At 48.3% G+C, this 25,750-nt stretch overlaps 1 protein-coding gene across 9 annotated transcripts in view; it reads right to left on the bottom strand.

The window, feature by feature from the left end:
- Window positions 1-25,750, bottom strand: part of ABCA13 (ATP binding cassette subfamily A member 13) — a 395,893-nt gene that overhangs the window by 119,718 nt on the left and 250,425 nt on the right. For 8 of the 9 annotated variants that reach the window (XM_047839515.1, XM_047839521.1, XM_047839537.1 and 5 more), the window contains 5 exons: window positions 24,025-24,126; window positions 18,914-18,983; window positions 14,947-15,065; window positions 11,362-11,449; window positions 6,419-6,527 (listed from right to left, as the gene is read on the bottom strand). In XM_047839515.1, the coding sequence (XP_047695471.1) occupies window positions 6,419-6,527; window positions 11,362-11,449; window positions 14,947-15,065; window positions 18,914-18,983; window positions 24,025-24,126 (488 nt within the window). Of the gene's footprint in view, window positions 1-5,650; window positions 5,851-6,418; window positions 6,528-11,361; window positions 11,450-14,946; window positions 15,066-18,913; window positions 18,984-24,024; window positions 24,127-25,750 lie in introns of those variants that run through there. The other variant, XM_047839576.1, reaches the window with a different exon arrangement.

Below are 25,750 nucleotides of genomic sequence, written 5' to 3'. Positions count from 1 at the left end.
CTGAAAGGAGACATGGACAAATCCACCGTTATATTTAGGCATTTCAATACCTCCCCCTCTGCATTTATGGAACCCTCGGACAGAAAACCAGCCAAGATATGGATGCACTGGAGCCCACAACCACCCACAGAGCCGTGGAATACACATTTCGAATCACCCGTGGAAACGGCACCAGGACAGACCACATCTGGACCTCAGAACAAACCTCAGCCAAACCTAAAATAATTAAAATATGCAGAATGCATTCTCTGACCACAGTGAATCGAACTAGAAATCAATGAGAGAAAGACAGCAGGCAAATCTCAAAAACCTAGAATTTAAACAACGCTCTTCGAAATAACCCCTGGGTGAAAGAGGAGGTCTCAGAGGGAATTTTTCAGAGTCAGAAGCTGGTCTTTTATTTGTATTAATTTAAAACTAATTGGATTTTGCTATTTATAGCTTTATTTTAAAAAAATGCTGCCTTTATCTTTGAACCTTTGAACATTCAGCAGGATTGCTTATCGATGATTCCTATTTCCAGAGCTCCCAGCTCAGGAATTTTGCCAGGATCACAGCAAACCCTCCCACTGGCCCAGACTTGTTTTGTTTGGTTCTTGATGATGGTTTTCTTCTGACATCACTGTTTGTTCCCTTAATCAGTGTCCGTCCGCTTCCTTTCTCCCCCTAATTCCTCTGCTTCTCTTCCCGGTGTCAGTTCTGCTATCATCTTTTTACTCTGTGTTCTTAGAGAATATTTCGTGGTTACCCCTTTACATCAAAAATTCTGAGTGAGGGAGAGAGCTCGGCAATCAATAATGTGCTTCTCTGTATCCAGGGAAAATGTGTATTACCATCTGGTCTTAGCCAGTTCCTTTGTTACTGAAATGTATCTGACATGGAACATTGTGTCCGTTTAAGGTGTACAACTGCGGATTCGATACATGTATATACCGCAGGATGCTTGCCGTGGGATAACAGCCAGCTTTCTTTTTCATCTCAGCCTGGCCTCTCTGTCTTATCTGTCTTCTCGTGTTTCCCAGAGTTCACACATTTCCTGGTGCTCCTGTGGGGGTAAACTCACAAGACGTGTCCCAGGACAAGACCTTCTGGGGGTGAGCAGCGTCCCCTCCCAGGGGCGTGGGGCATTTCCCGGTAGCCAGGCTGGGTGTGACTGCTGTGACTTGTCCGTCTGTTGCTGTCCCTCCTTGATCTGGGCAAAGGGGAGGCTGGTCCTGATGCTGCTCTGAGCTTGGAGTCCTCACATCCTAGGATGTCTCCGCACCATCCCCACGTGCTCGCGAGTATCTCCAGACCCTTAACGTTCAGGCTGGAGGTCACTGATGACAGCTGGTTCCCGATACCCGCAAGCTGTTCCTTCAGCAGCTCTGATAAACAGATCTGACATGACCTCCGGTTCTCACGCTGGGGGTCTCTCGTTAGGAACTGGGGGAGCGTGCCTGGAGGCTTGATCTTAGCGTAAGTAATGCAGGGCAAGCCATTATCTGTGTCACTCCTTGCTCCTGGGCTCATCCTTGCCCTGACTACGGGCACATCATCATCCCCACAAGCAAGCTGTGCTGACCTTGCCCACTTCCTCCCCGGGGCTCCTGGCACCCCAGTGAGCTGTGGCCTCCAGAGGATACAGATGGAAAGGGACCAATGAGGAGGAAGGCTGGGTGGGAAGGAGAAGAAGAGGTTTTTCTGGCTCTGGACGCACAGCTGTCCTGCCCTGCCCCCAGCAGGTGTCTCAAGGTGGCAGGTGGTCCCAGCATGTGAGCACAAGGGGGCAGTGAGAGTGAGACTCTTTACCTGATCCCCACATACTCTTTATCCCCCTGCCTCAGGGATGAAATTATCCTCGAGGCCCGAAGGTCCCCAGGGTGGCCCGGTGTTTCCCAAACTTGGCTGTCCATGGGCATCACCTGGGTCATTTAAAATCTCCTGACATTCAGATCAGAATCTCTCTTGGGTCTGCAACGGAAATCTGTATTGCTCAAAATTCTCAGGTGACCCCAATGTGCACACAGTGGGACCACTGTGGATCTAGCCCACACGATCCACAACAGCCAAACTAGGGTAAGAGCCCAGGTGTCCGTCGACTGATGAACTGATAAGGACACCAGTCTAGACGCAGACATAGATAGATGTAGACGTAGATGTCATAGATATAGATATAGATATAGATATAGATATAGATATAGATATATACATACAAAGGAGTATTACTCAGAGATGAAAAAGAATGTCAGATGTTTTGCCATTTGCAAAAACATGGATGGAACCGGAGGGTATTATGCTGAGCAAAATAAGCAGAGGAAGACAAATACCGAAAAACCACTCGTATGTGGAACTTAAGGAACAGCAGATGAACGTAGGGGAAGGGAAGGAAAAATAAGTTAAAAACAGAGAGGGAGGCAAACCATAAGAGACTCTTACATACAGAGGACACACTGAGGGTTGATGGGGGGGAGGTGGCCGGGGGATGGGCATTAGGGAGGGTGCTTGTTGGGATGAGCGCTGGGTGTCATATGTCCTGAAGCCAAGACTACACTGTACGTTACCTGACTGGAATTTAAATAAAAACCTGGGGAATAAGACAGAAGAGAGCAGCTAGAACAGGAAGAACTCAGACACATGGTACAGGACTGAAGGGTCATGTGAGGTGGGCTGTGAGGGACAGACAGGGTTGGCTTGGTGTTTTGGTTTTGGTCTTCTGTGAGTTCCCCCAGGGGGGATGACGGACAACTGGACAGCATAGGGGACACACGTACAACGGGGGAACGAGCCGTGCAGATGGAGAGAAGATCCTGGGGAAGGGAACACGGGAACCTGTGTGGACGATGGCCAAGGGCCCGTGTGGCTGCCCGGGGAGGGGCGAGATGAGGGGCTGAGCTGGGGGGACCCTGTGGGTCACGGTGAGAGTCTGGCTTTTATCGTAAGAGATACAGGAAGCCAGAGGGATGCCATGATCACAGGGACAGGTCCACCGAGGGCACTTCCGGAGACCTAAGCCTTGGGGCCAGGGTCAAGGGGAGCACAGGGGCCCCACAAGGGGCTGGGGCTGGCACCAGGCAAGAGCAGGTGGTGGCCCGGGCTGGGTGAGCATTGGTGAAAATAGGCACACTCAGGATCTCAAGTGCAGAAGGGACAAGACTTGCCAAATGCCCATGGGGTGTGCATGGAAAAGCAAAGTTCAGATCTGGGGTTCGAACTCAACTGATGACTGAATTTCCCTGGGAACCCTGAGAAGTGTTATGTGACACGCAGCATGGCTAGGCTGCCGATGCAGAGCCCAGGAAGGAACAAAGGCTCTGACCACTCCACTCCATGTCCCTCTCATCCCTGGGCGAGCTCCCACGCCCACGCCTGTGTCCCAGGCTGCAGGGAGCACTGGTAAAGTCCCTGTCCTGATCCCCAGGCGGGTCTGGCCACGCTGCAGTCACGGAGCACAACACCTGGGCGGCACTCACAGCCAGGCAGGAGGAGAGCTCTGCCTGGGAGAACTCACGGTGGGTGTGTACGAGACACATGTATTCCTCGTAAGTCAGCGCACGCCTGCCAGTAGTTGACAAAATCCTGCCCGTTGAACGGGCCACCCATAGTCTGCCCTATGTTGAGTTTTATGCTTATAATTACGGGCTCTGACAAGCCGCCAACCCCCTGGGACCCAGCAAGGTGGCCGACCTGGGCTCTGGAGACTCCTATCGGTGGCCTGGGTCAGCAGCCAGAAAGTCCCTTCATCTCTAAGGCAGGGATGTCTGTGTCCCCAAGACCCTGTCATGGGACCGCAGTGATGAGAGCAGGCTGCGTGTCTGTGCGGTACGGTGATCACGCATTCAGCTGGCGGTGCCTGGGCTGGGGTCCGGTTGCGGGGGGGGGGCACTGGGGCACAGGCTCTGGGGGGGCCACTGGGGCAGAGGCTCTGGGGCCCAGTTTTGGGGGGCTGGCGGGACACAGGCTCTGCTCTCAGGGGCTCATCCAAGCTCCACGCGAGGCAAGCAGTTGTTTGTCTGCAGCCACGGAGCACACAGCTGCAGCCCGGCTTATCCCCGGATGAACAGGAAGCGTCCGGGACGTAGAGAGCATTTCTGCTCAGAGCCTTGCCTACGAGCTCTGTGCCGCATCACCCCACTGGGGTGCTGTGACTTGTGCGCTCCCTACTTACCGCACAAACCTTCCTTCCCCGTGACGACTGCATAAACAAGGCAAATGAGAACTGAAGTTCTGACATAAACAAAGTATTCACGTTTCCAGTAACAGAGGATAAATGCATTTTGCAAGGCAGCACGACTTCTCCACAGAGCCCCCTCCTTTCAAGAAGGATGGATGTCATCGGGGGCGTCTGGTCACCAGGAAGCAGTGACATGAGACATGAGTGACCGACACCAGCATCGGTCAGCATTGCTCCCGTGACCCCGGGCAGTGACCCACGACACAGGGGCTCGACCGAGACTGTGGCTCACAACTGGAACCCAAGGTAAGGCTTGTATGTGTAACTCAAGCTCTTAGGAGTCAAAGTACATTTTGGTAGTGACACAATCCAGTCATTCAGGAAGGGACATTTGGTCAGTCGCCTGGGGCACAGCAGAGCGGTGTTTCTTAGGTGTGTGAGGTGTGCAAGGGTCCCCTGCAGAAATTTAACGCCCGTGGTGTCATTTCACGTCCTATTGGTGTTGTAAGGTGGGCCGCATTAGCCTACTTCACTGATGGGAAAACCGAGGTTCGGGGAAATCACCCAGTGGCGGTGACTCTGGGTAGGTTAAGTCATGGGGCCAGGATGTGGTTCTAGGTCCTGCTGACAACAGAGGCTCTGCTGTCCTCCTCCAGCTAAGTGAGACGTCACTTCCGAGGGGCATGGCTAGAAGTGCTTTCCGGGAAGACCTTCCCCAACAAGGAACTTTGAACCTTGGGCGAAAGTATGGCCGAGAGCTACCGTAGGTGTTGGAAACACAAGAGAATCAGAGCAGCCTTTCAAGTTCCGTGGGGGAGTCCAGTCTGACCTCCTCATGAGAGACCATTGAGGCTGTCTGGGGCCAAATTCTGCTTGACCTTGTCTGACGGAGTGAGGGCTATGCACTTTACTTAGTAGACAGCCTTTATGTATATTTGAGAATGAGAATGCCACGAGCAGAGTAATGCACTAGAAAGAACAATCTGGCGGTGCCTGGCTGGCTCAGTCGGTCAAGCTCTGACCCTTTTGACTCAGGTCATGATCTCAGGGTTCGTGAGATCGACCCCCACGTTGGGCTCTGTGGTAACACACAAAGTCTGCTTGGGATTCTCTCTCTCCCTCTCTCTCCACCCCTCCTCCCCTCAAAATAAATACACATTAAAAAAAAAGAACAATCTGGAAGCCATGTGTGGGAGGGCAGAGAGTTGGCTACAATCAAGAGACCTACTGGAAGTCTGTTGCTAGCAGCTGGGAAGGAATCTGTGTAAGACTAGTGTGACTGTGGAGAAAAGAAAAGAAATTCTAGCATCCAGACAGATGGGGAGAAAGGGTTCAAGTTCTGGGGAAAGGAGAGAATTTAAAGGTCTGCTGTCCGGCCATTCGAGGGGCTCGCGCGGTTTTTTCCACTTTTCCTAGGCATGCGCATTTTTACTTTTTATATTACCTGTTCTCGTTCCAACATAATTACGCTGTCACAAAATAACGAAATCCTGTTTTATGAAAACATTGGTGGGTAAGGGAAAACCAATATGGAAGTAAAAGATAAGGCTGGGGTAAAGGGAGAACACATGGGGGTAATCGCGTCGCACTGACTTCCGTGGGAACTTATGCTTCGACAGGTGTATCTTGTGAATAAATCGCGATGGGTATGGCTTGTTGGTCTTTAGAAAATTCATTTCTTTCTCTTTTTCAAGAAACTGAAAGAATTTGATTATTACAATTCATCCCACCCAAGGGAAGCAAATAACACCCCCTTAAATCAATAAATTCACCCTGGATTCCAGAAGTGAACATGCGTCCGTTTTTCAAAATAAGTCATTTTCAAATAAATACTAAATAATGTCAGCGTGTCAAAATGTGAACACGTAGATAGTAAGTCCATGATCAGCTCAGATCATTGATGAGTTAAGACCAGATTACGATGTTCACCTTTCCAACAATAAGGGTGATCTGTACTTTCTACAAAAAGAAATTATTCTTGCTTCCGTAAGATACTGACGTCACTAGGAGAGAACCCTCAGCCATCTTTCTACCCCTCACAGTATAGAGATCATATCTGCAAGACAGCAAAGGGGGTGAATGACACCAGTCAGAGGCAGATAAGGTCTGCCACTTTGCCTGTATTTATACACAAAGAGGCTGCCAAGTTGAAGCGCTCTCATCATGTTTCACATTGGTGGGCTTGATCTTTTCTGCTTCTTTCACCTTTCAAAGCACTGTCTTACGACAGCAGTGAATTATATAATGCACAGAAAAGAACGTTACCGTATTGTCTCCAGTCCACAGCAGGGGGTAGGTGTGTCCACAATATAAGGTTGTTCAGATGATTTAAGTAGGACGGGAGGGAATGAAAACCCTTCTGACTGTACCACACCTAAAACAGAAAGATAGAGTAATGGCTCTCGTGAAATTAGCCCCTAAGTCTTTGTCAGCTACTCCCAGACACCAGGGACGTGTGTCCATTAGCTTCAAAGCACCTGAACGTGGGACTCAGGGCAATGTCCCCGCACGGCTGGCAGTGAGCAGTAAATTTCAGTCTGCTAATTTTATATTTATCTCAAGCATATAATTTCCAGCTAAAAATAGACGAATTTTCCCCAGAACAAATGTGAATGTTGCTCTATAATTATATTCTCACAGCAAAAAAGGAACCTGAACCCATCATTTTTTTTTCTTCTTTCTCGGTCGGTAAGCTAATAAAATTTGACCTGCAAATTAAAAGCGGAGAAAATGATCAGGGGGAAGAAGAAAAAAAAAAAAAAAGAAAAAAGAAATGATTACTTTCAAGTTAATAACTGAATGTGGGACCTTATTTCTCAAAATAAATTGCACTGAGCATTTGCTGAGCATGGAGAATAAAAGAGTGCGTCTGTCAGACAGGAGAGAGAAGGAGGGAGGCAAGAACAGGAGACAGACAATGTTATGAAAGCTGGGACGGGATGCAGCAGAACCAACACCAATGGAACCATCAGTATCTATAGTCCAAGATATCAGTATTTTAATAGACAGGTTTTTAAAAAAAATGTACTCAGTTTGGAAAGCTGGGGAGTGTCTTCGAGAAATCTAATGAGCCACCTGGCAGCTTCTGGTCTTAATTCCATCGACGGGACAGCTCATTTCTCCAGACAGCGCTGTCTTTCGTGACAGACGACGTTGCCTGCAGACTGTAGAACCGTCCCCAGAAAGTCAGCGCTCGGAGGAACGCATCCAAGTCCGCCACAGTCTGCAGAGTTAGGGTCACACCCCAGGGGCTTCGAACAGACTTTCTTCTCCTCGGTCTTCCCACCAGGGCCCTGGGAGCAGCTACTGTGCTCCCGGGAACGGCTAAGTGATGAACTATTGCTCGTGTGGTTTAAAAACACAAAAACCGAAACTTGCCTACAAGACAAGCCTTTCTCGGGTATCCCACTTCAAGAAGCCATTCAGAAAACAGACCCGTATCTCTTCCACACCACCCGGCACGGCTCACCTCCTTCTTCACATAGTTGAAGTTCGTAGAGAAATTTTTGCCAGTTTTTTTTTTTTTAAACGCCAGCTCACCTGGGCCCTACTAACTACAGAACCCAGGACGTCCTGTGGTCGTCAAGGGAGAGCCTACGCAGATCTAAGACTGTGTAACAAATTCTTTTACGTATACATCAGCAAGTGGGTGACAGAGAGAAATCAGGAAATTACAGGAGAAAAACATTAAAGAAACCTGGTGTACAAAACTGAAAACATGGGGGCCAAACTACGCGGTAACAACAGCTCTGTAAAAGCGTCACCTGAGGTAACTTCCAAGGTCAAAATTGCCCAGCACACTCCTTGACTTGGGTTGTGGAGATCGGGAGGCAGAAAGTCAAGAGACGGCCCCAGAATGGAGACCAAGTCAGGGGGATGGCAGCCAGAAACTCCTCGAAGAACCCGGAAGGGTGGTCATGCTAACTGATGCTCTCCGGGGACAGAAGGTCATCTGGGAACCTCAGGGGTGATGCCCGTGGTACCCTGACATCACCCGAACCCCACTGGGTAACTGTAGAGAGAGCGGCGTGTCTCAGAAAGAACCAAGCGGATACACGGCAAGCCCACGGGGCGTCACACAGGGTGGACCACACAGCAAATGGCAAGGCCTCCGAGCCCAGCTCTCTACGGGCAGGAAGCAGCCAGACAAGTTGCCCGAAAGGTGTATTTCCAAATGTCGTCTTCACGGGTACCCATCCCGGGTGATGGAGAAACGACCGACAGAGAGCAGTCAGTGGCCACGGAGAGTGTGGAAGTGGGGAGCACGCCGGGGAGCAGGGCCAGGGCCCGGTTAGGGAGCACCCCCCAGGGAGGGACGCCTGGACCGCGTGCCACGCACAGCCCACAGCAGCCCGGCCCCACGGATGCGGGAGCTATGTGAACGCACGTCCCCTGTTCGTGGCAACAATGGCTTGGTTGTCAGCCGCAAGAATTCTCTCGGCAAGGGTTGATGACTTCACAGAGTTTGCCGCATTCTCGAACTTCATCTCAGCTCTGTACACTGGCCCTTACTTGGGAGACATTTACAATTCTGTAGGTAAGCAACGCATGCTTCAGGGTCATCTGAAAATTAACATTTCAGACTTAGCAGGGTCCAAAGGACTCTCTTTCCCTCTCTCTTTTTCCTTTTTCTTTTCTTTTCTTTTCTTTTCTTTTCTTTTCTTTTCTTTTCTTCTTTTCTTTTCTTTTCCTTCTTGCTTTCTTTGTTTCTTTCTTCCTTCCCTTCCTTCCCTTCCTTCCTTCATTTCACTTTTCTGAAGAATGATATTTGTATGTTCTGGAAATAAGCTGTGGGATTTCCTTCACTGCCTGACCATACAACAGGACGCAGGAGAATCCAGTAACTGGCAGAGGAAGTTAATCTGCTTCAAGAACACATTACGATAGCTCAAAACAGAACTTTCATGTCAGGAATCATGAGCAATAGTTTCTCAGGAAAGCAACTAAGTGGTTGGAAAACAAACAAACAAACAAACAAACAAAAAACACCATTGGATGGATGTTCAGATGCCCACAATTCTGCTGCAAATCAGAGAAGGTGTGCCAAACCCCAGGCAGGGAAACGTGCCTTCTGATCGGAAGTGCATACATTCTAGAAGGGGTATTGATCAAACACGCTAAACACTCCAGGTGTGAGCTAAGCAGCTCGAGAAGCTCCCAGGACAGACATTCTACAATATGATACGTTTATTCATCCCAGGCCTATTTCCATGCAAATTCTCCATTCTCTCTACAAAAAAGACTGAGAACCGTGCGGAGTCTTGCGAACATGCCCTGAAACCCAGAGTAAAGGGCTGTAGCTAATTACTGAAAAGCAAATGCAATAATCTGACCTGACATGAGCCACCCACCGCACGTCGGGAACCGTGGACAGCAGGTGCCTTTCCCAGCCTGCTGCGGTCCCCTGATTCCCGGGCCTCCTGAAAAGGAGCCCATGGCCCCAAGGGCCGGATCCCACCCCCCTGCACGTCCGTGCCTGGCAAAGTACACGCCAAACAACATAAGAAACCGCAGAAGTCACTGCTCAAAACACGTCAGCACAGAAGACTAACCCGAGAGGAACGGGGTCAGGTAAACGCATGAATCACGCACCCTCCTCACCAACGCAGAGATCCGAGGAAGTCCTAGGCCCTAAGCATCTGCAAGCAAAGAACAGGGACCCGCTAGGAAGAATATTCTAGGCTGGTATAGATTAAAAAGGTAAAAAATTCATAGAGGAGATGAACAGATTCTCTCTACCAACTTGGCATATTTGAATACCAGCCATGTCCTATGTTCGAGAAGCCAGCGAATACATTTTAGGTGATTTTTCTACCAACGTATGAATCTTGGTATTCATACCTTTTCATATAGAGCTATAAATCTTCTCCTCTGTGTTGCCTGCAAAGGAAGAGATCCCTAAAGGAGGGCTCTCTGACCATGTCTACACAGTGACTTAAATTCTTCGTCAGCAGTTACCTCGTGAAACATGACTGCCACAACTTCCTTCGGGGATCATAGCGTGAAGCATGAATGTTAATACGTTCCTCACAGATTACCTACTGAAATACCCGTACAGATCCTTGACGGCACTGAGCAAAGGCCCAGCATGCAGCTGCCCTCACCTTTCCAGGTTCCCTTGAACCACAGAAGTCCCATCACAACGCAGGGAGGGCGCCTGCCTGAGCTCGCAAAGGCTGACCTTACTGCATTAATTATACAACGGGGGTTTGCAAAGAGACCTAACACCACTGCAATCGACTCTTTCCAGATTCCTTTCTCAGGCGAGACCCACATCAAACTTGTTCACCAATCATTGGGAACAAAAGCTTTGAATCTCTGGTCTTTTCCCATCTGAAGACTGGGTTGACTTCTTTCCTTGGAGAAGCTTCTGCTGTGACTGACCGCCTCTGAGCTCCCACTGGTGGGTAAAGGCATCTTTTCTCTATTCCAGTTTTAAATGGGCATTTTAAAAACGCCCATTCTCCTACAACTGAAGAGCCCGTTGACAAATTCTCAGCGATGCCAAGGGAAACATTTCTAGTTCGCTGGGACGGTCCCAGCAGGGCTTGAAAACCCAGACCCCTACACGCGGTCCTGGGGAGACAGACACCTCTCCTCTGTGCTGGCTCTGGGTCCATGCAGCCTTCTGCAAGAAGGGGAACTTAAGTGCATAATGGAAGAGCTCCTTAGCCACCAGGGAAATTAGGGGTGTCTTCAGTTATTCTGACAATGGGCGTGGTTAAAAATAGATTATTGGGGTGCCCGCGTGGCTCAATCAATTAATCGTCCAACTGTCGATTTGAGCTCAGGTCACAATCTCACGGTCGTGAGATCAAGTCCCATGTTGGGCTCCACAATGCAGAGCCTGCTTGGGATTCTCTGTCTCCCTGTCTCTCTCTGCCCCGCCCCTGCTCATGTGCTCACACTCTCTCTCTCAAAATAAATAAACGTTAAAAATAAGTAACTAAATAAATACATACATACGTGATTATGTTTTCATTTCCTCTAGTCCCCTCGGGCGAATTCTGGTCTTAACAAAAAGCAGTAAAGCTACTCGCTACATTGCTCTATGGTCTAAAGGTAAGTGACTCACTTTCTCTTTTGTTAACTGTTTTTATTTAAGCAGCAAACGCTGGGGCTTGCTCTCAGACCCACAAACGTATCTGCACGCCGAGCTTCCCCCCGACGCTTTCTAACACGAGAAGAAAGAAGAGGAAAGTTATTACCTTTGCCACAGAGTTTCCTTCTAATGTGTTTGCATCTGCACCTTGAACTTGATTGGGGATCCGCACTCCAAAAGACCAGCCTCCAAGCCTGGTAACAGTAACAGGTGTTAGTGCTTTAATCAGCGAGCCCGGACGTCCCACCAGAGGGCACTGTGTCACAGTTAAACTAGTTAGGATAGCCTGAGGACAGCAGCCCCCTGAGCGTCCAGCCTTGGTGACACGACCACACAGGTGCTCCGAGCACAGGACACGGCCCGGAGCCAGGCGTCCAGGGAGGACCCCACACACCCAGCAGGCATGGCTAAGGCTCGCCAGGGACGACCCTGCCATGTTACAAAGTGTCCTTCCCAGAACTCATGGTTTGTCATGAGGTGCCGCCCTGCCCAGGACACGGCTTGATCACCTGCATGCTAACGACTTTACTTACTGGTCATCCCTCCCGCACACCAGCTATTCCGATTTACCCGATCCATCCCACAATTCCCAGCCACCCCGCTTGGCATCATTTCGTCTTCCACACTCGGGCCTCTCCCGTCTTCAACACAAACGTCACCTCGTCAGGAAGGCGTCCCAGGGAACGCCAGCTGGGGCACGCTCCTCCTCTGTGGGGTTCTCACAGTACCCGACATTTCCAACCATCCTATCAACCCTCACCCCAGGTTACTGGTCTGTTTAGTGTATCGTTTACGCAGCCGTGTGCATTCTCCCAGGTGGGGACTACACCTTGTGTCCCCATACTGCATGGGCCATGTAGCATCTGGAACCCATTCAGCTTCCAAAAATACTAGGCATGAGAAATCAAGGCACAAATTATTTGGGTTATTTTGGCTTGAACTACACTAGTAAAAGTTGTTGAAAAGGTGAAGCTGGGGGTGGGGGGCGCCAGGGGACTCAGTCGGTTAAGCGTCCGACTCTCGGTTTCGGCTCAGGTCTCGATCTCACGGTTTCATGAGTTTGAGCCCCGCATCGGCCTCTGTGTTGGCGGGCCGGAGGCTGCTTGAGATTTTCTCTCTCCCTCTCTCTGCCCCTCCCCCACTCTCACTGTCTCTCTCAAATAAAATAAAATAAAATAAAATAAAATAAAATAAAATAAAACTTAAAAAAAACTAGTAAAAAAAATAAAAGTTGGAGCCAGGAGTCCATTTGCAAGTGGTAAGTGCAGACCCTGTGTACATGTGAGTAAAACCACCAGAGCCAGGGGTCACCTGGTAAGGGTCATGCGGGGAGGGTGGGGGGGTGGACCCCCACTGTGTCACATCTAAATCCCCCTTTGTTCTGCTGCCCAAATCTAAACAAATACCTTTATTTAAAGCTAGTTTGCTTTTGGCTCAGAGCCTGGAGCCTGTTTCCAATTCTGTGTCTCCCTCTCTCTCTGCCCCTTCCCCGTTCATGCTCTGTCTCTCTCTGTCCCAAAAATAAATAAACGTTGAAAAAAAAATTAAAAAAAAAAAGGGGGCGCCTGGGTGGCGCAGTCGGTTAAGCGTCCGACTTCAGCCAGGTCACGATCTCGCGGTCCGTGAGTTCGAGCCCCGCGTCAGGCTCTGGGCTGATGGCTCAGAGCCTGGAGCCTGTTTCCGATTCTGTGTCTCCCTCTCTCTCTGCCCCTTCCCCGTTCATGCTCTGTCTCTCTCTGTCCCAAAAATAAATAAACGTTGAAAAAAAAATTTAAAGCTAGTTTGCTTTTTTAAATTTTTTTAAATGTTTATTTCTTTTTGAGAGAGAGAGAGGAAGACAGAGCATGAGCAGGGGAGGGGCAGAGAGAGAGGGAGACCCAGAACTCCAAGCAGGCTCCAGGCTCTGGGCTGTTAGCACAGAGGCTCACGCGGGGCTCGAACCCCCAAACCGTGAGATCATGACCTGAGCCAAAGTCAATGTGCAACTGACTGGGCCATCCAGGGACCCCTAAAGATACCTGCTTTTACTAAGAGATAATCTTTACCTATAGAAAGGTATTTTGAAAACTTATTTTACACAGCAATTTTGTATCCATTGAAACTAACCTTTTGTCAATAAAGCACTACTGTTTGGCTATTAGGAAAGAAAGAAAGAAAGAAAGAAAGAAAGAAAGAAAGAAAGAAAGAACAGGCAGGAGGAAAGAAGAAGGAAGGAAGAAGGAACAAGGGAGGGAGGGAAGAAATGAAAGAAAGAAAGAAAGAAAGAAAGAAAGAAAGAAAGAAAGAAAAGAAAGAGGGAGGACAAAAGAAGGAAGGAGGGAGGAAGGAGGGAGGAAAGAAGAAATGAAAGAAAAAAGAAAAGAGAAAAGAAAGGAAGAAAAGAAAAGAAAAGCAAGAGGGAGAAGGAGGGAGAAAGGAGGGAGAAACAAATGAAAGAAAAAAAGAAAAGAAAAGAGAAAAGAAAGAAAGAAAGAGGAAAGGAGGGAGGGAGGGAGGAAGAAAGGAAGGAAGGAAGGAAGGAAGGAAGGACGGAGGAAAGGTAGACATGTATTTAACTTTGGTTCCCACACTCTGGATAAAAGAAGCCTGAAGAACAAACTTCCATCAACAGTGCCCTTTCCCTGAGAGAATCTGAGGCAAAAGAATAAGGCTTAAGGCATTCCCTGATTCATTCATTCATTCATTCACTCAAAATGAATTCACTTGAGGGGCGCCTGGGTGGCTCAGTCAGTTGAACATCCGACTTCAGCTCAGGTCATGATCTCATGGTTCCTGAGTTCGAGCCCCGCGGGCCCTGATAGCTCAGAGCCTGGAACCTGCTTCAGATTCTGTGTCTCCCTCTCTCTCTGCCACTCTTCCACTCACACTCTGTCTTTCTCTCTCTCTCTCTCTCTCAAAAATAAATAAACATTAAAAAAAAAATTTTTTTTTTAATGAATTCACTGGAGAGACAATGAGTGCCTTTTACTCTAAGTCCCAGACATACAAACTCTTGCCTTCCAAAAATAGATTCCGGGACATGTTTAATGACGTATGGGATGGGACTGGGAAGAGAGGCAGGCAAGTCACAGTGGGGGCGGCCGTGTCCAGGGAGGAGGGTGTTACCGGAATGGCAAAGGGTAAAGGGCAGGGGTGTCTGCAGGCCGTGAGGACTGACCAAGGGATGTTCTGTACTGAAGCCACGGGATTTGCTTGAGGTCCTAGGAAATTTGACGGCTTGGCAAATGTGGTTGCAATTTAAAGCAATGAGAAGCACTCACTCCCCACGTCCCTCATCTAGACTCACCCCCTTGGGCTCAGGGAAATTCAGCACAAAACAAAAGCTTTCCAGAAAATACCAGTTGCAGCCACATTTGCATATCAGACGCCCAGATAGAGGGAGGTCTCGAGGTCAGACACTACTAAATTACGCTGCTAACTTCGCTGCACTTATTCTCCGAAGCTGTAAAACCTCCTCTAGCTCCCTGAGTGAATCTCCATTGATATGACCCCCCTCCCCCAACCCTCCATGTGTAAGAGGAACAGCCAGCGGTAAGGAACCTTACTAAGGCCTACAGTGTTTCTTTGGCGTTTTTATGAGCATCAAGGTTAGCATTCGACGTCTGAGCTTTAAGAACACTGGCATTCGAAACCATAGGATTTGCAAAGTAACTTGAAGAGCAGGAAAGACCCAGACCCAGCTTGCACACACCTTGATTTCTCAGACGGCACCAGCAAATATTCCTCCAGGCGGAAGGCAGACAGGTTCAGCAGAGTGTGGCCCAAGCGGTTGGTCAGGTAGGGAGCCCCAGCACTTCTGTTGAGACACGTCTGTGAGGGTTTCCAGAGAGGTAAACAGAAACATATTTAGAAGGCACACACGGGTGTACTGACGTTACTTCTCTTTTCTTACCATTTTTTTAATGTTTAATTTATTTTTGAGAGAGAGAAAGAGAAAGAGAGAGAGAGAGAGGCTGTGAGCAGGGGAGGGGCAGAGAGAGAGAGGGAGACACAGAATCCGAAGCAGGCTCCAGGCTATGAGCTGTCAGCACAGAGCCCGACGAGAGCTCGACGAGAGCCCGACACGGGGCTCAAACTCATGAACTGCCTGTGAGATCATGACGTGAGCCGAAGTAGGACACATAACTGACTAAAGCACCCAGGTGCCCCTGATGATGTTACTTTAAATGCACATTCCCTAGCTCTCTCTTTTTAATAAATTATCCGGGGCCCTTCGTATCTTCTGATTTCTTAATCTACAAGTCACCTGCCTTTGAGAATCATACCCGAATCCCACCATGACTTTTGCCATCAATTACGCTCTGGAAATCTCCATCCTTTTCTGTACGTAAGTGTGGGTGGATTTGTAACAACTCAAAAGGGAAAAAATACTCTCGCTGAGGGGATGTGGCATTCGATGGACTTGAAAGAGTCAGAGGCAACTAGCTGAGGGACGGTCAGCGGGAGAATTCCAAAGGCACGTGTTTCTCGCACGAGAGCCTGAAGTAGAAACCAGACGGCCGTCCAGCACTCACGGGAGGCGGCGCCCGCTCAGAATCACAACAGTCACGGCATGGAGAGGCCCTGCCCTGCCACCGTGGGGATCCAGAATCTGCTTCCCAGGACGGTGCAGGAGCGATCACACACCAGGGAGCTAACACCACCAGCAACCCTCACGTCGGCCTCTAAAGCGTGCTCTGCTACCTGCACAGTGCAAATGGCCCCAGCCGCCCCACTGGTGGTGGTGTGTTGGTTCAGACGTCCAGGAAAGAGCTGAGTAAGAGCTGAAGATAAACTTGAGACAGTGCTTTCAGGCTCTCGGTAGAAAGGATGGGGGGAGGACACCGAATGGAATAACTGTTATCAATTAGAAGTCGGCCAACATTGGTGGTCTCGGGGCCGGGTTCACCAACACCCTTCCAATCTGCCTCCAGCCTCCCTTCCAATCTGCCCACTGCATCTGGACACATCTCTCCAGAAAGTGCCTTGCATTTAGAGGACTGCCTTGCAGGAAAATTCAAATTCCTCTTGAGAACCTGGGTCTGCTAGAAGATGTCCTCAGTTTCTCCTTCTAACCCTATCCGTTTGGTTCTGTCAGAATAAGCCCTCTGCAGTAAGCTGAACGATGGCCCGCAGAGGTCCCAGTCTCGGGAACCGGTGAAGGCCACCTTCCGTGGCAGAGTTGGTAAAGTAAGCATGTTGGCAAGGGGAGATTCTCCTGGGTTGTCAGGATGAGCCCTAACGCAGTCACGTGCGCCCTCGGAAGAGGGAGGTGGAGAGACGGGAGGAGGCAGCGTGGCCACAGAGGCCGAGGCTGGAGGAAGGCAGGCAGGAGCCAGGGAGTGAGGCAGCTGGCAGAGAGGGGAGGGCCGGGAGCAGACCCCCCAGCTTCTCCAGGGGGAGCGCCTTTATTTCAGCCCCAGGTATGGTTCCAGGCTGCAGGAAGATGCAGTTCCTTACAGCAGCCACAGAGGGCGAACACACCCCCCACACACCGTCCGTGGGAAGCCATGCTCATTCCTCACGGCAAGTTTTTGGTCCTACTGTGCTGTCCTCCAGGGACAGTTAAGCCCCGAAACGTCACCCCCTCGTCCTTCGGAGCCAGCTCACTGACAGTCCCCTCGGAGCTCTCCAATGGCATGTCTTCGAATAGCCCCCTCAGGATCACAGCCGACCCCGCAACATTGCTATAGGGTTTGGAGAGACTCGCGTGTTTGATAACAATCCAGCGCACTGGACATAATCCCGCACAGCAGGCTTCTGGGCAACACGTATGAATTTTAGGGGAGAGAAATATTTCGGCTTCTGCCAAAACACTGGTAACTGGGCTCCGCGTGATCGCTGGAGAGCAGGGAACTGGCCGTGGGCACAGGCTTTCCTCCCACGCACCCAGTGCGGCTCCTTGGAGCTGGCCTGCGGGGCAGCGCCCTCCTCCTGGGGCAGGCACGAGTTCCACCTCAACGTCCTGTCTCCTGGACGGGAGTTCTCCACCTCCCAACGTGTGGGCCAGCATTTCTCAAAGTGCGTCCCCAAAGAGCACAGGTGCCACGGACAAGAAGCAATCATCAGTCAAATAATCCTCGGAAAGTGCTACGTGTGATGTAGCCCACAGTCAGTGCAGGTGCAAGGTCACGTCACCAGGAAGAGTGTCACCAAGCTTGTCCGGCCCTCAGGCTACTTGACGCGAACCTTTTTTCCCTACGGGCATGTTACTGAAATCGTACATCAATTTCGGGACGTCTCCATCCACCGTTCTGGTATTTATTCATTCATTCCTTGGCCACTGATACCCAATCTAGTTACAACGGATCGAAGGCAGATTGTAATAAAAGGCATTGCTGTAACAGGATGATTAAATCAGGGCCGCACAATAAGAGCAGGGAATGAAAAATTAGTGGTTTCATGACTAAACGGAATAACCAAGACAGGGAGGAATCAATCATTGTGTCCAGAAACTCTCGAGCCAGAGAGAGCTGGGTTGTCCCCACCGAGCAGCAGGAAGCACAGTGGAGGGTACTGTCAGCCTGGGCCACAGGGACACCTGGGGAACTCACCGAAGGCTCAGGTTGGTCACCGGCCGCATGCCCTCCCCAGGGCTGTGCCAGTGCGCTCAGCCACCTTCCCACACTCCGTCAGAGAAGGAAACAGGTCGTGTCCATCCAGGACAGAACCTTCAGCCCCCTGTGCCGCTAAATGCAGAAGCCCCCGGAAACATGTTCGTCAGGAGGCCCCTTCTTTCCTTAACAGATCCTCAATCAACTTAAACGGAGATTGTTGCTTTGACTTTTTTTTTTTTTCTTCTGTAAACTAGGATGGCACGTTAGCTTGTCGAGTGCGGCTAACAGACCTATAGCTTTTCATTAACTAAACTTTGGAGATTTCCTCTGAGGGCAGTTCCAATCAGTTTTCCAAATAAATTTCATTCCCTTCTCCTGTGCAGGCTGAATCGCTAAGGCGTAGGTATCCAACCGTGTATACCTACCTCTGCACGTTTCTGTGTGACTCAGCCATAGTCCAAAGAGCTAGGTGATATTTTAGCTTCTTTTTTTTTTTAAGTTTTTATATATTTATTTTGAGAGAGAGAGAGAAAGAGAGAGAGAGAGAGAGAGAGCATGCACGCACGAGCAGGGGAGGGGCAGAGAGAGAGGGAGACACAGAATCCGAAGCAGGCTCCAGGCTCTGAGCTGTCAGCACAGAGCCCGACGCGGGGCTCGAACCCACGAACCGCGAGATCATGACCTGAGCTGAAATCAAGAGTCGGATGCTTAGCCAACTGAGCCCCCCAGGTGCCCCAGTATCTTGGATTTTAACAGGTAGCACAAGACAAGAGGTTCAAAGTCATCCTGCCTTAAAATTCAGGGAAATTTCTGCCAAAAGGCAATTCTAGCTTCTTTATCATGAATTGAAAACCATGGACTTCCTTAATAAATGCCACCGGGGACATTAATGATCGTGAACAGCAGGCAATGAATAGCAGGGCCACTGCGGAACCCACAGAACATCCACATCATCGTCTAAGTGTCCACTCCGTATAATGAAGCTTTTCCAAAAACCAGCTCATCAGGTCAACCACAGACTCACCGAGTTAACAAAAATGAAGACCTTAGAGATGGAGTGTGCTCATTTCTGTTACTTGAGGTTGAGACTTGGAAAAGATCAAACACGCTGCAGAAACCTACCAGGCAGGTGCAGGAATCCTGGACTTGCAGGTGAGACGGGGGGTCCACTCGCCAGCACGAAGAGTTCTTCCTAACAAACGAAGGAGAGACTCGGTGATCTTTCCCATTACAGAGCTATTTTGTTTCCCTAAAAGAGAGTTCCATCAGCCTCCAGCTGGTCCCAAGATAATCTCTCCTGCTGCAGAAGGCAGGGCTCTATTTCATTTGTTTTCCTTTGAGATGCTAATCTGAGGACAATGTTTTATCACAGTGACAGTATTTCCATTCTATTAAATGACACTCACTTGGCTGGCTGTATAATCCACTACCACACGGCTTCCGGGACGTTCACGGTGGGTGGGGGCGGCACGCAGGCTTGTCTGGATCCACAGGCACCTGGTCTCAAAACACCAGGTACTTTGGGGCGTCTGGGTGGCTCAGTCGGTTAAGCGTCCGACTTTGGCTCAGGTCACCATCTCGTGGTGCACGAGTTTGAGCCCCGTGGCGGACTCTGTGCTGACAGCTCGAAGCCTGGAGCCTGCTTCAGATTCTGTGTCTCCCTCTCTCTCTGTCCCTCCCCCGCTTGCACTCTGTCTCTCTCTCTCTCAAAAATAAACATTAAAAAATAAAAAAAAAATTAAAAACCGAGGTAGTTTGAGCACCAAGGCAGCAATTAATAAGCACAAGATGCTGCTAATTCCTCTCGGTGACGTAACACAGCGATTTAATCGTCCTTTAAAGAAAACCAATGATAACACTTCCACTACAAAGAAATGCTGCACAACAGAAACTGACGAAAAGCACCTGCCTAAGGGTTCCCAAACCTTTTATTCCCAAGATCCCCAGAGCTTCTTCTCTGGTAGGACCCATCCTTGGAATTTCTTTTTTCTTTTCTTTTTCATTAGTGCTTGTACATCAAAAATCGCTTTAGTAATAAGTACAGTAAAACCTTGGTTTGCGAGCGTAATTCGTTCCAGACACATGCTTGTCACCCAAAGCACTCATATATCAAAGTGAATCTCAAGAACCATTGACTCTGCTGTGTTCATGTGACGCTTAGCATCACATACAACTTGTGTTGCGAGACATCGCTCGTTTATCAAGTTAAAATTTATTAGGAATGTTTGCTCGTCTTGCGGAACACTCGCAGAACACGTTCCTCGCGATCCAAGGTTTTACTGTATTCCTATCCACTCAGAATTTGGTTAGGAAGCGGGGAAACACACATTTCCTAAACGACAGGCACTCTGCCCAACATGTTTGCCAAGACTTCTCGCTGGCCCCACTTTTCAGAAGAGTCCGTGGAGGCTCCGAGAGGTCGGGTAGCTCGTCCAAGATCACGCGGAGTAAGACAAGTGTCTCACGCCCTGAGCCCATGCTCACGGTCTGGGCTGCTCTGCTCCAACGTGAAAACACCAAGGTGCCAAATGTCCAGTCCCATGACAAGAAACTCCTGCACTCACTGCTTGCTGACTTAAGTCCCTCGGTCTGTACCAGAGCGAACTCACTTTCCTTAAGATCTGCAGACCACTGGCCCTGAGCGCCAAGGGCCAGACTCTCCCAGAAGACAAAGCCTAACCACATTCGAGAACAGTGCAGGCAGATACCAGCAAGTCTGTCTGGGAGCAGGTCGGAAACAGCTGACCGCCCGGGCACCCGCTTGGCCTGCACGCGGCCCCCCCTCCTCCCTTTTCCCACGCCTTCCCCTCTGAAAGCCTCCAGCTTGGCCTGGACAGGGAAGACGGCCGTTGGGACATGAGTCCACCAACCCCCACGTGGCTGGCTCCCAGGATAAAGCGAACTTTCCTTTCCCACCAGCACCGGTCTCTCAATACTGGCTTTCCAGCAGCGAGCAAGGGAACCTGAGTTCGGAGCTGGAGCTCTGTCTGGTATTAGGGCCACCCTGTCATCTGAGCTGACCGCTGCTCTTTCTAGAGAACCGGGAGCCACTGATGCGAAAAGAGCAGACGGTAATTGCCCCCAACACACAGCTAATACACGGTAGAGCTGAGATATGAGCTCAGGCAGCCGGTCCCTGAATCTGGGTTCCCCGCCCCTTTACCTCCATGGCCGATCTGCACACTCTCTTTGCTTTTAATGCGCAACCTCCACATCCGTCTTGACAGTCCCCTCTGAGGTAATGTGTCACCAGCCATTCCTAGTTGTGAGGACCTAACATCAGGAGCGCTGGGAACCTCAGACCACCAAGATGGTTCCTCATATTGTAGCAATATAATCATGGAAATAACCTTACACCTCTCCCCACCTGGCTTTTAAAGTTCAATGGGAATATAAAATTTGCTGACTTGTGCTTTTGTTCCGTGTAAACCATTAATGAGAGTGGGAGGGAAAAGGGACCATTTTATCTCAGAGACGTAGGAGAAAGTGTCACCAGATTACAGCCTTTGTGACATGAAACTAAATATTTAAATCTACCGGTCAGCTCCTAAAAATTGGCAACTTTAGCACATTTTAAAATTTAAATTACACATCATCTATTATTATGAGAAACACTTACATTTCGAGTCGGGTTTATACCATAATAGATTTTTCTGGAGCTCTTTACTGCCTTCCGTATGAAAAGAAGTAAAAGTCAAGAATTCATCATCACACCCTCACATATGATGCTCCGAGAATCTCAACAGAAAAATAACCCACAAGCAGAACCCCACTCATTTTTTTTTCTTTTCCGTCCCCCACCCCCCCCCACTCATTACTTTAAAATGTTTCCTCTAATTCAACAGTTAAGTGATTGATTGCTCAAGCCAGCCAGGAAGGGAAAATGTCCCTGAACTAAAGATATCCCTGAATTCAATACTAGTTTATAGTTTATACCCACAGAAGGAAACTTACTGCAAAGTAAGTAAAACCTTTTGCATCCATCTGGGACCTTAGTGAATCAAACCTTGTTTTTGTAACATGGGCAGAAAGTATTAATATAAGTGTTCACAGTGATGCGTTCAGGGAAGGCTGCCCCCAAAATGCTACTGAGGCATATTGATTATTTTGAATTAAAGTTGCATAAGAAAGAGCCAGTGTGAGCCAGGCACTGTCTGACCCTTTGTCCTGAAAGCTGGAGATAAATCTCCCTGTGAAAGGTACTCTCTCCTCCTAGCTGGAGAAGACTGTATAAAGAAATCTTGTTACTTCTTTACTGATTCCCCACCCCAAGCCCAAACTTCTTTGTCCTGTCAATTCATCACAAATGTACTGTTTCTTTGTGTAAAAGGTCTAAGAGTTGCCTGCTTTGGTCACTTCTTTGAGTCTTTTATTTCCATGAGCTCCCGTACATGCTAATTAAATTTTTTTTTCTCCTGTTAATCTGTCTTATGTCGATTTAATTATTAGACCAGCCAAGGAACCGGGAAGGGAAGAAAGGAAAAGCCTTCAGCCCCCAAAATAGCAGCATTCTTGTATGAGGCAGCCCCCCACCCCCGCCTTTTGTCATGGTGACCAAGAAAAAAAGGGCAGGAGCGTTACAAAACAGGAATGAATGGGTTAAGAATAGACCAGGTGGATTTCACAAAGAGGAGGGAGAACACCAAACCTCAGATTCTGGAAGGAAAAGAAAGGCTGAGGAGAAAACCAATGAGGGTGGGCTGCGGGCAGGGCTGAGGATGGGGCTCCGGGCTAGGGGAGGGGGGGTTACGGGGAGCCATCGGGGGTGGCCTGAAAGGAACTACAAGGGAAATCTGTGTCTAAACAGAATTCTGAATGTGTTCCGCTGTCCTCAGCACAGATCCTACTTTTCTCCCCCCTCTTGAGAGATTTGATAAAGAAATGTCCTTTCATCTGCTCTGTCTCTATGACAGGTGGGGCCAGCACTCCAGGAGGTTCCAGGAGGGCCCCCGGCTAGATGTCAGTTGCTCAAAGTGTGCATTTTACATCCCGCCTGCTTCAGGATCGCCCTAGAAGCTCCTACCCACGACGAAAAGTCTTTGTTTTTCTGCAGAAGACATCTCTGAACCCACTACTTCCCTCTCGAACTAATTCCCAACATGACTAATGAGCCAGATGTGTCATCACAAATTAGAAAAACGTATTGCCGATATTGCTTTACTGTCTGGATTTTTATATTTATTACTTAAAAACAGACGCTTTGGTCCTTAATACATCATTATGGTTTTATCACTTTGCCCACGTGCTCTACCCAGAACTGCAAATTCCTGGAGGAGGGCCAGATCCTGTAGCTATCTCGATTCCTAGGACTGCAGTGTATTTATAATACACCCTCAATTAATAACAGTCAAGCAAAATTTGAAAATTGCGTACGGAGAAAGGCATGCTTTAACAAGTTTCCATTAAAAAGTCATCTCAATATTATTTTCAAATCTTAGAAGAAAACAATGTTCAAAGTAATTCACCCCCAAACTAAGGAAACTTTTAAAAGTTTCTCTTTTGTTTTTTTGTCAAAGTTTATTTATTTGAGAGAGAAAGAGAGAGCATGCGTGCACACACGAGTGGGGACAGGCAGAGAGAGAATCAGCCCTCCTGGGGGCTCAAACTCACAAACCCTGAGATCATGACCTGAGGCTTAACCAACTGAGCCATGCAGGCACCCCATTAAGTTTCTTTAGTTAAAAAAAAATACCATCTAAGGGTATCTGGGTGGCTCAGTCGGTTGGCATCTAACTTTGGCTCAGGTCATGATTTCACGGTTCATGGGTTCAAGACCCACATCGGGCTCTGTGCTGATAACTCAGAGCCTGGAGCCTGCTTCCGATTCTGTGTCTCCCTCTCTTTCTGCCCCTCCCCCACTTGTGCTCCGTGTCTGTCTGTCTCTCTCTCTCTCTTTCCAAAAATAGACGTTAAAAATTTTTTTAAAATATATAATCTTTTCAAATGTACAAGTTTGCCCTAAAAGTGAGTAACAGTTCAATACATATTTCATATTTTCTTGCTCCTTTACGCTTTTTACCTTTGGGTTTTGTCACACAAATTGAACGCTATTAATTATTAATTGTTTCTGCTACAATAGAAAGCATACCCACGAGGCCTGTCCGGTACTAACCTACTGGTTTGGCTAATGTTCACTTCACAAGATGGAAACCCTCCATCAGAGCTCCGAGTTGCACAGGAGACAGTGCTCTGGGTTGGCAGCTTGCACCCTCACAAAGCCGTCAGATACTTACGGGTCTGGGTGTAAATTGGGGTTTAAACCATCACAGAGCGGATCCTCATCTGCAAACGCCCTCAAAAGCACGTGGATGAGCTCCTGGTCCTCGGTCCCACTGCTGCTCACCAGAACACAAAAGAAACAGGGTGGCTTTGTTAGTATTCCCGGCTCAGATCACAGGACAGCCACCCTGGTTGAGCTGATCCAGGCAAACGGTTCTTAGAGCAGTGATCTCAGCTGTAGAGTTTGTATGGTAAAGCCAAATCAGCAATAAGACTAAGGATTTTTTTTTGAGGTGCCTGGGTGACTCAGTCGGTTGAGCATCCAATTCGGTTCAGGTCATGAGCTCACAGTTCCTGAGTTCGAGCCCCACGTTGGGCTCACTGCTGTCACCCTGTCAGCACAGAGCCCACTTCGGATCCTCGTTGCCCCTCCCACACTTGCACTCACCCAAAGATAAAATATTAAAAAAAAAAAAAAAGATTAAGGATTTTCTCAAAAACAAAGTATTGCCCACACAGATTATGCATTTTTATATATTTGCATTCACAGTGTATTATGTTTCTCATTTTCTTATTTAATATTATAATATTACCATCTTTGGCATTTTTGCATGGTTTCTAAAAATGAATTTTAAAGGTTACATGATATTTCATCCTATTAATATGTTAAAATCTATGAAAAAAATTCTCTTAATGTTGCAGCTCTGGTTTGTTCTGCATATTTGTTCTATGAGATAGTCCTGCAACGAAACTTTGTACTTTCATGTTTTTTGTTTCTTTATGTGAGCTATATGGAACAACACTTTCTTGGTGAGAAGTCCTCAGCATAGAATCCTGTGTGTGCTTTAAGTGTACATTGAATGATAGTATTTATTTAACAGGCACAAGCTTCAGAAGCTTGGTAATAGTTCAAGCAGCGTTAATAGATGATAGATAGATAGATAGATAGATAGATGACAGCTAGATAATGCGGTAGGGTACCCTCCCTAGGTTAAAGAAAACGTGAAGGTAACCTGGCCATGTGCGTACATGACAACATCTCTCGTGACCTTGTAACATGAGACCACTTCATCAGACTGCATGTTTGTGGGTTACCATATATGGGAGACAAGTAAAAAATATATGCCATGTGGCGTTCAGGGCTCAGTTCTTTGGGTACGAACCCAACTGAGCCGTGCCGGCACGAATAAAGTTGCTTCCTGGAAAGAAAAGCCTCTGTGTCATGACTCTGTGTGAGAACCCTGCTACAGGTAGATAAGATAAAAGAAAAGAAAGAAAAGAAAAGAAATTTTAAAAAATAGTTCAGCGTTGGTGAGAACCAAGGCCACCAATACCGAATTTACTTACTGAAGACACTGTCAGTGATAAGACACACTATTCCTCGAGCTTGACAGAGGTGTGGAAACAAACTCTATATTAAATTCTATACATCAATTGTAAGAGACACCTTGACTTGAGAAGGCATACAGGAAACGATCATTTAAAGCTGTCTGAAACGGGCTGATAGGGAATGGCCTTATTTAAGTTAATGAAAACCCTGAATGACTGTTTACAAACGAAAACGTATTACTTTCTAGAACTTAACACCGTGTCGTTTACAAAATGCTTTTGAATGGACATGATTCGGAACATTTATTCCCAAGATAAAGAAAAATGGTGTATTATTAGCACGATAGATTACTTATCTGAAAGTGACCTCAAATCTCTTTGGAAAGGAGCTCGTAAATTAACAAAGGCACA

The sequence above is a fragment of the Prionailurus viverrinus genome, chromosome A2, assembly GCF_022837055.1.
Source record: "Prionailurus viverrinus isolate Anna chromosome A2, UM_Priviv_1.0, whole genome shotgun sequence".
Taxonomy (NCBI): Eukaryota; Metazoa; Chordata; class Mammalia; order Carnivora; family Felidae; genus Prionailurus; species Prionailurus viverrinus.
This window is presented reverse-complemented; position numbering and strand designations above follow the sequence as displayed.